The 12,776-nt window shown below is 37.1% G+C and overlaps 1 protein-coding gene across 1 annotated transcript in view; it reads right to left on the bottom strand.

Annotated features, from left to right (window-relative positions):
• Nucleotides 1-9,414, bottom strand: part of LOC131787321 (inactive histone-lysine N-methyltransferase 2E-like) — a 19,897-nt gene extending 10,483 nt beyond the window's left edge. Inside the window, exons 1-7 of the mRNA XM_059104429.2 lie at nucleotides 9,144-9,414; nucleotides 5,761-5,924; nucleotides 3,738-3,813; nucleotides 2,676-2,794; nucleotides 2,115-2,162; nucleotides 1,561-1,641; nucleotides 920-978 (exon numbers count right to left, since the gene is read on the bottom strand). Of these exons, the coding sequence (XP_058960412.2) occupies nucleotides 920-978; nucleotides 1,561-1,641; nucleotides 2,115-2,162; nucleotides 2,676-2,794; nucleotides 3,738-3,813; nucleotides 5,761-5,828 (451 nt within the window). The 5' untranslated portion in view covers nucleotides 5,829-5,924; nucleotides 9,144-9,414. The remainder of the gene's footprint in view (nucleotides 1-919; nucleotides 979-1,560; nucleotides 1,642-2,114; nucleotides 2,163-2,675; nucleotides 2,795-3,737; nucleotides 3,814-5,760; nucleotides 5,925-9,143) is intronic.
• Nucleotides 9,415-12,776: the final 3,362 nt, after the last annotated feature.

The following is a 12,776-nucleotide window of genomic DNA, read 5'->3' as shown; positions in this document are numbered from 1 at the left end:
TTAATAATTCTCCTTACTGTCTGCCATACAATTCTCACGATGTTAGTTTGGAGAATTTGGTATTGGATCAATTAATAATCCTCTACTTGACATTTTTCTTTATTGTCGTCATATGTCTGCTGGATGTTGTATTGATATTGTAAGAAGAAATTCTGTCTTGGTCACTCATGAGTGTTAAAGGGTTAAGTCCCAATTTTTTTTCAATTTGAGGAGCAAAGTTTCAATGATCAGTACCATGGTGTGAAGAAAACATTTTGGTGAAAGTTTTCAATTTGGCAACCTTTGGTCAGGAAAGTAAGAAAATGGACAATTTAATCCTTCAGTGTTCATGGTCTTAAGTTAAGGAGAGATACACATTTGCATCAAATATTACGTACAATTTTTCAAAAATAGTATTTTCTTCTCTTTCTTTTTTCTTTGCCTTTTGGTTCTTCCTGGTGACTGACAATTTTTATTTTTGGCAACCATTTTATGATTTCTAATTACCATTTCATGATTGCCACAAAGTCATGGGTTACTGAAATTTCTTGACCTATCTCTGACAAACATAAAATTCCCTGACCAATGAAGTTAGTTAACAATTTCACAATCAAGTACTGTCTATGGCCTCCAACCTCCCCTTATAGCCATCCTCTCAATGTAAACATCAAGTGACTTTGACATCAAGGAAAGGAAAGTGCCATCTTTCATCTTGAAAACAGCCCAAACGACACAAAACCACTTTAAATTTTTGTGAAATTTCCCCATTACATTACTTGTTAAATTCATAAATTTTTCCTGACTCAAAGTGAAATTCTCTGAGCTTAAAGAACTTTATTTTTCCTTGACTTTTTTCCTGACCTGTGGCAAACATGCAACCATGCAAACAGGGACTTTAAAATTGCTACTCTCCCTTTTAAAAAATAATTGGAAATCCTACCACTTTGCTCCTCTCTTTTCCGCTCCTGAATTGCCCTAGCCCGCTCTCTATCTAATGTCCTATCACAACAAAAGAAACTATTAGTTCAAGCTTTCACCAATTAACAGTACATTATATGTATGTCGAAAGATTGTTAATTTGCCAAAAAATACTGCAATGTCAATTTGACAAATGACAATTTGCAATGAAAAAAATAATAATAAAAGAGAGCCTGCTCAACAAGCTGCCCTTAAAAAGAGCTACCAATATCTATTTCCTTCACAATATCAATATATAATTTTGAGTAGAGACAGGTGACAGGAAAACAAAAGTCCAATCAACAAAAGAAGACATTGCATTTTCATGTCCGTGTGCCTTCAGGCCGAATAGAATTATCTGTAAGAATAATTTATACCTCTTGATAAAAATATATTGTATGGCCAGCATGGAAAAAAGTAAAAACTTTCCATGTATTGTATGTATCTCTAATTTAACCCCCCCGGATTAAAAAAAAGGAAAAAAATTGAATGTAATGTCCATAAAATTAAAATTTCTGTTTCATAGGGGAAGAATGGATTTTTTTCTTAGCATTGAAAGCCCTAACCAATTTCTTGTTCTCTGTGACTAGTGCTGGTGGTTGAGTTGTACAAACAACTACAAACCTTGGTTGACATTGATCACAAAGGTAGTTCTCAGGTACAGCATCTGAACTTATTCCCATGCATTCAATGTGCTGCCACACACTAAAAAAGAACAAAATGGAAAAAACCATCATGAATCTGTTTACATGAGAGCAGACAGCTAGTTAACTTCACTAGTTACTCTGTATGCCTTCACTGGTGACCTCAGTTCTTGATTCAAAATACACTCTTTAAGAAGATGCACACCAAATTAAAAACATGATACTCAAAACCATTGATGTACCTTTTACAAAATCTGACCACCTCAAAGCAGATCTCTTTGACATTTTTAAAACCTTCCTACATCAGATAGTGGTACAGCTGAACAGCCACTATCATACATGCCAATGAAATTGACTATGGAACAATTAAAGGCAAGTAACCACAGCAATAATTTTTAGATACAGCTTGACAGTATACCAGTCTCACAAAGTGTAATGTCAATATATAAGAGAGGGTAAGAACAAGTGAAATTCATCAGATCAAAACCTAGGTATACTGACTATGCCAAGCAAATATTGTGGATGAAAACTCACCAGCACTTGTCACAGCAAATCATGTAACCATCATCGTGATCAAACTCACTGAAAGAAGAGAAACACAATAAGCAAAACCTATTAATATATCAACACTGTGTAATTTTCCTTTTGTGCTACTCTGCTCATTTAGCTAGGAAAATCTCCAACTGCATAAAATTCCTACATTGCCAGCGTCAATGGGCCCTTTAAAAATCTCAGTAATTTCCATTTTTTGACCCCCACTGCACACAGTACATAAAAAGTTACTCACTGCTCTACAAATTTTTTTCTCGAGGCTTCTAACAACTGTCCAAAGTAGAATGGATTAGAAATTACTTTCTATAAGCTATGATGATTTAACATGAAACCTTTTGAGGCTTCTGATCATCTATTCAATCCATCTAGAATACCCTTACAACCCTTACATGTGGCATCAATACTCCACTAAAACACTCTACTTCTGAATAAAAAAAGTGTTTACTGTTTCAAGTAACAGAAAGTTTAACGCATGTGGCTTAACTCCACAAATGAAGATCATCAATTTACCCTCATTTTCTGTAAGATAGTAACTATTCTCACCAAATGCACCGTGTAACCCCATCATCCTCCTCATCTTCATTTCCGGTATCACCATCCTCAGGCCCTGGACTGTTTGAATCAGGAGGGGTCATGGGAGGAGGCTGCCCATAGTTATGATCCTGAAAAAAAAATTAAATATATAAATGAATAATAATAATAATAATAATAATCTACTGGAGGCAATTGAGGTTCAGGTTTGAAGTCCAATCACAATAAGGAAAGAAAAAATTAAGTTTTGAAAAAGTTGCTTTAAGGCTTAGTGATGCAAAGGTTGTTCCAACAAGGAAAATAATGAGTGGGGATTAAAACTACAAAGTTTTCAAAACATTTGAAGCCGGAAGAAGGAGCATTTTGACCAGACATTCTTTGACTGGTCATTCTTTTCGTAAACTTGTTGCGAGGGGCTATTTTCCTGATCAACCATTCAGTTCCACACATGTGAAAACTTTCAAAGAGCTGGTCAAGGGAACCTGTCCACAGTTCAGCAGTATTGCTTAGAGGAACAACAATATTGATAGCCACAAAGAATACATTAACCCACCCAAAAATGAGAGGTTCTTTAAGAAAATTGTTGAGAGCTTGGAAGCATTTGATTTAGCAGAATTTCAGAATGGTAAATAGGCCAAAAAAGCTACCTCCATACAGAAAAAGCTAGTAGAAAAGTGAATTCTATACTAGGGCATGCCTTACACAAATGAAATTTAAGAATTTACCATTCAAGCTCTCTACTGCAATCTAAATGTAAATCTTTTGCCATTACTAGACAGTGGTTCATACTCATCTTATAAAGGAAACATCATTTTAAGTTTCTCCCACTTAATTTAACAAAAGTAACCAGACCATAGGGCTTTGATTTACACAATAATGTTAAATGGCTCTTGAAGAGGTGACAAGTTCAAGAATGCCAATTCTGAAAATCTCCACCTTGGAAGATTAACTTGCCAATCTAGCCATTATTGGAATACCTGGGACAAAACAAACATACCGGTAACCAAACTTTATGACATAATTGGAGTCTGGAATTTTGCTGAAGCAATAATTTAATCATATAACAGGTCTTACCAAGATATGGGGGATGTGCCGGATAGAGGAAAGACTAGGCATTTTTGGCGCAGTGCTAGATTCTGCCGGCTGAGGGCTGTGAAGAAAACAGGAAAATTAATTAAAACGTTAATTATATTTGTCTGAAACTTCCTACATGATCAATTTGCTCATGTTTTGCTGTCTAAGATACAGTGTATCTCACTGCTAGAGGTATGTGTGAGCATGTTTGTTCAAGTACAGATCCCTACAAAGAAGGGTTTAGAGCTGATGAACAGTGAAAGATGACTTGAAAATTAAGGATAAGTGTAACCAGTAGACCTGGGATCAAAATAGGACAACATGCTAGTTAAAATGAGAAAATATGATTGGATCTTTGATTGATGGATGCAACTTGCAATAACGTTTCATTAAAAAAAATTTGAATGGTTTTGAGTTAAAGTGTTAGGTACAAAGACCAAAGATGCTGTATCACTTTCACATTCCACAATGTCAACTTAAAGGTATCTTGTTACGGAATTGAATAAACAAGATGTTGCAAAACAAGCAAGGTTTTCATCACAAAAGGTAGATGCAAGAGAATGGAGTGAAGCAGCAGCTGAATATTCTAAACGTCGCAACAAAAAAATGCATGGGCCATTAAAAATCTCAATGGAGAACTCTGTCCAGTAGTCAAGGAACTCTCCCATATCTGACATATGGACAAGTTCTGTCAAATAACTCAATTTTCTACAACAGCTGTTTTGTCAAAAAGAATTTCCTATTGATGATCTTGGTTAAGGCATTACCACACAACACTTTCACATTTGAGTGCCTTGAACTCAAACTTGAGAACTGCTCCAGGAACAAAGTCAAAATGGGGTCAGGTGACCATGGATTTATATTACACAAGGCAAATCAAATTGTCAAGTTGTGGTTTACTGCGCATAATTCCAAGACACTCTACGAGTGATTTGCCACTATAAATCACAACAGTTAGGTCAACAATAGTGCTCTGAAACACAAATTTTGGAGCAAAACATTCAGTTTGCCCAGAAAAAAGCATTAACCATTAATTGCTCATTTAAACAAAAGAGCAGTTAAATTAATTTTTAGGATTCTTCACTCTGAAAATGTCACACGAGGAGATCATAGCCTTGTTTAGTCTATTTTTGTAGAACCAAGGGGCATCACTTGTCAGTCTACTATAACAATAACTATTTTCTCTTAAAATAGTCAAAATACTTTACATCAGGGGATGAAAAACCAATATTAAACAATTACACGTGGAGTAAACAATAAAATTATATCAAAGGACTCGGACACAGCAGGCTCATGGGTAGGGACAAAACAGTTGAAAGACGCGAAGTTCTGCAGTAGGTTATTTCACTGTAAAGTAATATTTGCAACAGAAAGGGAAACATGTTGACCTCCTGTCAACTGCACTTCTTTTTTACTTTTTGAGGGAAGTTATTTTCAACCCAGAGTGCAAGAGTCTATGTAACCCATATTTGAAATTCAAAATTCTTTAGTTATCACATTAAATGCATTTTTCTCTTATACTCAACCACAAGTTATTGTTCAAATCCACCTCACACACACAAAAAAAAGAGAAAATAAAAAAAGTACAAATACCCGAGCTACATCAAATGCCCGCATCCTAATTTACAAAACAAATTTAATCTAAAGTCCTTCTGGACTAACACCACTCAGAGACAAATTGACTTAAACTGCAATGGCCCATTGTATTTCATTTACTTCTCCTGTGTCTAAATACCTTGTAGAATTACTAAAGCATTAACTTATCCAAACATTACCTTAAAAAGATAAATATGAGCACTGTAGAGAAAAGTCTACTGCACTGCAACTAGTGGTAAACTTATCATCCATTTGTGATAAATATATTACGTTAACCCTCTGAGATACCTTCGTAATATTAATTGGTCAACTCCCATAATGACATTATGATCTCCTTCAGTATTAGCACATTTGAGCAAAGTCTGTGACATAACTTTCATACTAAAGCCTCATTTGTAAACAGGGCTAGGGGAATTGAATTACTCACTCTGATCCTGCAGTCATAGGCTGGTAGGTCTCTGGAGGTGTTGTTTCGATAAGAAGGTTGAAGCTCATTACTTTTTATCTGCATGTTTCATCAGAAGATGGAAGTTTAACTGCCATTAAATAAGAAGCCATGGTCTGCCACTGCATTTAGGCACACAACCAAACCTTTGAGACAAACACCAGAATAAATTTTCGGAAAGTAATTTTTAGGTCACCACTGACAGACATATTGGGTATTGTAACAAGAAAACATCTGGCTGAGGACTCCATGGTCTTAACATGAATAGAACCAATGATGATGCACAACATATATTTTGTTCAATAGTTCCTTCTCAACTGAATTATTCTTTTAAATATAAATGTTAATGTGTCACTCATTTTAAATCAAATCTTGCCCCGCTGTATGGCAAGGACCTCTCACTGAAGTGTTTATGAGAGTTCCTTGTTCAGTAATGATATGGAAATCAACTCCTACACAATACAATACAACCTATGGTGTGATAGGAGCTGTATTGAAGGGACAACCCAACTTGAGATTTCTACTGATAAAGCCTTAATGAAAATCTACTGATGTTCCTGTGCTCACTGAGCTCTCAAATGTGTCTATAATCTGCTTGGGGAATCAGCATTGATCTTGGAGGCATGCTAAGCATGGAAGGGAAATGTTTCCACCTGAACTCATGTAAAATGCAACAAATAACCAAGGGGAATTGAATGTTACATCATAAATATGGAATGAAGCAGTGTAAGTGATAATGAACCAAATGTAAATTTAGAGGCTGCAGGAGACAACATCAACCTAATGAACTGTCATCATTCATGCAAGGACACTGCATACGCATAATCTGTTAAAAGCTTTTAACTCTTGAAATCTGGCTAAGGCTATCTTCAACATAGAATGAACCAAGAAGGATCAGGCATCAACTTATAAAGGAAGGCCTATGCTGTGTTTGCATTACAAGTGACATGATGTTGACTACAGAATTAGAATAAAATATTCTTGCTATTTAAACACCGACCTCCAATAAATACAGTTGGATTCTAATTATGGCGAGAGTCATCCTTGAACACTGCTAAAGCACGATTAACGGTGATTCAAATTCTCAAAAACCACTAGAGCTTTAAAAATTTAACAGATGTCATGCTTGTCTATGAAAGGTGTTACCATTAAGCATGTGATTTTACATTTCCACTAAATCGAGAGGAACTGAAAAACTGCCGCAGAGGAAACACATAAGAAAATATAGTTCGACTCAAGATATCTTCTACGATTACAAAAGCCTCCTGATTTGAAATGAACCGGAATGTTCTGTGATAAAAATATGTGCAACAGAGCAGTTATTTAATTGAAGTTTGCTTTCGAAGAGGCGCAAGCAAATTGAAAATTCCCAATGCATAAAGAACAATCTCACATCTGATCCAAGATTAAGTTGATAATAATTTCCGCGAAGATTCCACTCGACAAGTCAACTCTTGAAACCTTCGCGAAGAGCAAAGTTTCAGCGATTGATTTTCCACAAGACAAAGGAAAACTTGGTGACCTTCACAGGCAAAAACCGACCCCAAGACAAGCACTTGACAATAGCAAAGCATTTCGTATCGAAATAAATCGAGAAAGGCATACAGGCAAATACAAAGCACACGACCACGTCATGAAAAATACATGCAAATAGCGACAAATTTTGAGGCGCAACACGATTCGAGTCGAACGCTCTCTCGTTGAAGTTTTCCAAAATAGACGAATCTAACGCGGTATAAAAACACAAATAGGTTACCACAACTTGCTTCAGAAAGGAGAACAATCTAACGCAATGACGAAATAAAGCATGTAGAGAGACGGACATGCATTAATCATAACATCCCCAGTGGAAAGCGATGAAGCAAGCAGATGGCGGCCGTTCAAACAAACACGTTTCTCTTAGACGCGGTTCACTACATTTTGACCGCAATTTTAAATAAGACGATGGCAAAATACAGGAGGCTTTTAAAGCAGAAGGCATAGTACAAAATCTAATGGAACAGACACAAAGATCGACCTTGTAATAAACTTAGCAATCGGAAGATAGATGCGAATTGAGAACACGATAAATATTTGAACACCACAACGATTGAGAGCGAATGGACACACCTTTCGAATTATATATATTGAAAGCACCAAAACAATTTCTCTTTCACCGTTTCAGCGTCAAAAACAGTTTCTCAAACGTGTGAGTTCTTTGAGGATTTAATGAAGATGCCTTCCCACCAAAATTCCTCATTCCACCCGTCTAAGGAAAGCTACCACGGCTTTTATGATTCTGCGAAACGTGTTCAAAATCAACCGTTTTCGTTTGAGAAACGACATGAAAACCAAAAATATGATTGCAAAAGCAAGTTTCTATCCTTGAACTCGTCTAAGGTATTTTAAATGACGGTAGAAGAAACCATTAGTGAGGAAAATCTTATATTTCTTGGTCGTTGCGTAAAAAACGAGTCGATTAAGACAAGATGGCGGACACAAGCACATGTAGGCGAGAGGCTGTAAGGAATCATTTCCATCATTTAAGACGTAAATATCCTGGATATTCTAAAAAATGGACAATATCCCGACATCACTTTAACATCGGGTTAGTAAAACTACTTATAGAAACCGAATTTATCGCATATTGAGGGCAAACCCCTGATGCATTTTAACAATAACATCGTTCGAACACAACGCACCAATGCAAAAATACCACTGACTTAGAGCGACTACAGCAAATATTCTGAATAGTTTTCTCTATTGAGGTTGAAATGAGCATTTAGTGTTCTCTTTGCTGCTGTTTTCAGTTAAGTTCACTTTCGTCTTTGGGTAAGGTCAAATTACAAAATCATTTGACAAAATTCTAACAGGGCCGAATCGATTTAATCTATTACCTAGAGGGGACGAATGATAGATGAAAACTTTAAGGGAATAGATGTGAACTTCGCGTACGATTATATCATGGGATGTCTAGCTCATAGAGACATTTATACTGTCGCAAATCCTCGCCTTTCAGCCAAAGATCTAACTCTCAGTAGGCGTAGAGGTCTACGTCAACCACCGAGGTGAAACTCATTCATATCGCCAATATCTTGTTTCACTGCTACATTATACAAATGTAGCACGAAAAGTGTTTGTAGAAATTATTATAAAGCATAAACTCGATCTCTGAAGCAAGTTATTCCAGCAAGCTTTACACATAACAACATGAAAGTGAGAACTTGGTGCTGTACATAAACACACAAATTCATTCAATGTTGTAAGTCAGAAATAGGTGGCAGTTATTGAGACAAAAATACTTTCTGGAAACGGTTATAAATACACCATATGCAAGTGAAATGGTATAGTACATAGAGGGCTGAAATATGACGCACTAAACTTACCTAACAGCGTCCGTTGAGGGCTGGTTTAGAGCCACAGTCATCTAACTCGTGTTACTTACACTGGCGTACAACAAGTTTAATTTCCACCACAAAAACAACACTGACGCTGGTTCCAACAAACTATAGCCACCCTAGACTTGTACGAGGGCGCCTGCTCATTCAAAAAAATCCAAATATAGCGTCGTTTGGGGATGTATTTTCACAAAAAATGTATCTCAGTCAACGCCATTTGCAGTTGCTCTTGCTGCTTACGAGACAAGACAAACTTGTAGTCGTTACACGCATGCGTCTTCACCTGTCGTCACGTGAGACTTTCAGTGACGTCACACAGGAAACACAAAGCGTGGCACGAGGTCGAAGGTGGTGTGATTCTTTTCAAAAAAGACTGAAAATCAGGAAATGTTGTGTCAAACAGCTCGCAAGGAAATACCACAGACGTTCTTTTTAATAACTAGATACGTTTAGCTTTATTCGGGAGCTATACGAGGCGATTGGTGACCAAACATGAGTTGTTGTCGAATCTTCAATCAAGTGGAACAGACCTTGTTACGACATTGTCAATATTCGGATGAATGGGAGTTTTTAATCGAAAATGTAAAACTGGATTTGCGAAAAACAATGGTTTCCAACTTCAAGTATGCAAATTTGGTGGTGGACAAACAATGTACGAATGAAAATCAATGGAAATGATTGTTTGCGAGTTTAATTCCCTTTCCTACAAAAGTCAATAATTTACAGCCCATCAAACAGATTGGAAACAAAGGATTTTTGAGCGATAATCTCTTCGCCGCCGCTTCCAAAAATGTCGCAGGGCATTAAATATTGAGATTGTGCTTTCAAACGAATTTCATCTTTCCTACCAAATCTTCTGGCTGGCCGGTGTCCTAGCGAAATATGATAATTCCCTTTACACTCGACTTCATGAACCTTTAGGGTTGAGAATTGAATTGTTTTTCTTTTATTTTTTGTATGGTCAAGAATTCTGCGACATCCGGTATTTAAACCGACGCGACGACATGTTTCTGCAACGTGGCCTTTTCAACGTCTAGTAGGATACGTTGTCTCTAAGTCGACAAAGAAGCCTTGTGCTACATTTCGAAGTTGTGCACTTTATTTCACTTCTGTCAATTTGTACAAAGTTGTACGCAACCTTTACTTTTATTGCGTCGATCCGCCCCGATAGAATCTTTGGTTTCATGTTGTTTTCTTCACTTGAGGGAATTTTCATACTCGTCAGTGTTTTTACGGAGGAACTTGGGTGAATTTTTTTCTAACATTGGGATTATAAAATTGAGACATGTCTCACCGAACGAAATCAGCGTTGATATCAGGCAAAGCGGAAACTTGACATAACGAAATTCCGTGTTGCGGTTGAAAATTTGATGGTTTTTTTTTCAGCAACAGCGGTGAGCAAAAAAGAGTCGCTTTCGTCAATGGTTTGCACGAAAGTAGTCTCTGAAATGACAACCTGAAGGCCATATCTTGTTGTCGATGTTCGAGGTCTGTCGAGCGCGAACGGAAGTTGAAAGAGGTGCAAGCTTTTGTTAGCTCTCGAAGGACCGAAGAAAGTTATGCTGTGTTCGTGCTACTCCCTAGACTCGAATTTAATCGAATCTGTGTGACAGAGCCTCGACAAAGAGGAAGGCTTTCTCTCAAAATTTGAAGGTATCCCTAAACGAAAGGCGAAAACAGGACTGTGCACACACTGTAAGAACTAAAATGATCCTACGCATTTTGAAAGGGTTTCTATATGTTTGGACATCTGAACTGCATGCCCTCGATTTACCGGTTTCCGTGTGGGTTTTGGGAGTGTCATTCTAATTTCATGCTTTCTGTCTTCCTTGTTTCTGTTTAGCATAAATTTTCGTTTTTAATCCGTAAAATCTCTTAAAATTATTTATCAGCAATAGGTATACCATCTTATTTTTAGTTTCGTCGGTCAAGCGACCGATCGACCGATCGACCGATTGACCGAATAAAATACTGATAACTTTAATAGGATACAGATGGTGCAATTCTGTTTTATGTTACATCACACTGAGATACCTTTCGAAGACGACAGCGAATCTCTTCGTCTAAGAGGTTAACAACACAGGCTATTTCTAGAAATTCTCTCATTAAACCAGATCGGCAATCGGTATAGATATATTCAGCTTTTAAATGAAGGACAAGGACTGAAATATGAAAGAATCGAGAAAACCGTAACAGCACGAAAACTTTTTTAGCGACTCGAAATGTCTTTATTTGAAGTACGAAACCATCATCAGTTTTGACGGAGGCATTAGTTATGTAAACCCAGCTGGTGCTGAAATGTCTACAATTTATAACCTGCCAAAAAAATCTAAAGAAATAAATGAACACTGTTCTCGCCAATATTCGTAAATTCCAAACAATAAGCAAATCGGATAGCATTCGCCTGACAAAATATAGCATTTGTGATAACCTTTTGTTTGATTTGACCGTTATTAAAAGGGTTTTCATCTTCGGAAGTTCTCGTGTCATTTTTCATGTTCACCTGGCCATGAGTTACGTGTCTTAGCGACCAGAGAGTAAATAAATCGTAATATTATAAATAACAACTGACTTCCGGCTTAAGATGAGTCAGCAATGAGGTACTATAAATCGTGCCCAAGCCCTACTGGAATACTAAATCACAAACGAGGCCATCTTTTAACCGCTGATCAATAGGATGCAATATTGTTTTGAGTTAGGCCCAGGTCGCACTACAGCCCAAACCAAAAATTTTTCTACTCTATACTTTTGAATTTGTATCTTAAAAATAAACTTGATCCACTAAAGCTTCGCACTTTTCAAGTCTGCGGTCTTTCCGCAATTGATCTAAATGCGTCAACCGCGTGCACGTAGATCATGGTCTCTTGAGGAAATTGAAAAAAAGTTGATTTTAGTACAAATTCAGTTTAATTTTAAGAAACCTGAGAGAGCTGTACAGAGAAAATTGTGCCAGTCTGAAACTAGTAGGAAAAGACAACAAAGCCGCAAAGTATTTTTCACTATGCGCGAGTTGCGGATTATAATAACGTGAAACGTTAATCTCGTGATCTGTGACTCAACGGTTTCGCGTGAACCGTGAATTATTACCGACATTCATGATTATACCACATATTGCAACCGATTCGGAGTTGCGATTCCTTCCGTAGGAAAAGTCTAGGAGGGTTAATGCTCGTTCTTCGCCATTTTCAGAAGAAAATTAGACGAAATTGCGAGAGGACGAGAGCAAGAGGCGGAAACTGGCGTCGGTTCTTGTTATATGCTTTAGCCTTTTTGTCTATTTTCAGGGCAAAAAATCAGACAGCTTTTCACTTTAGTATTGATTCTTCAAACGCTCCCTCTCTTGTTTTCAAGGCAAGAGTCCTCAGCGCAAGAGCAGGATGAAATATTGTCACTTATTGTTACATACGTGATTGGGGAAAATGAACTGATTGGTACTCGTGATCCGTGATTTGCGTTACTTTTTCTGAAATAGATCGTGCTGCAAACCCACCCCGTTTGTAGCTGCTTTGTTCCCGAAGAGGAAGGAGGAAGGCGAGTGTGCCTAAAAAAGACTTTACTTGCCTGCAATAACCATCCCCACAAAACACGAGACTGGCAGACTGTTATCAAACAGTATTTTTT

Source organism: Pocillopora verrucosa, chromosome 11 (genome assembly GCF_036669915.1).
Source record: "Pocillopora verrucosa isolate sample1 chromosome 11, ASM3666991v2, whole genome shotgun sequence".
Taxonomy (NCBI): Eukaryota; Metazoa; Cnidaria; class Anthozoa; order Scleractinia; family Pocilloporidae; genus Pocillopora; species Pocillopora verrucosa.
Note: the sequence above shows the minus strand (reverse complement) of the source record. Positions and strands in the feature narration are given on the sequence as shown.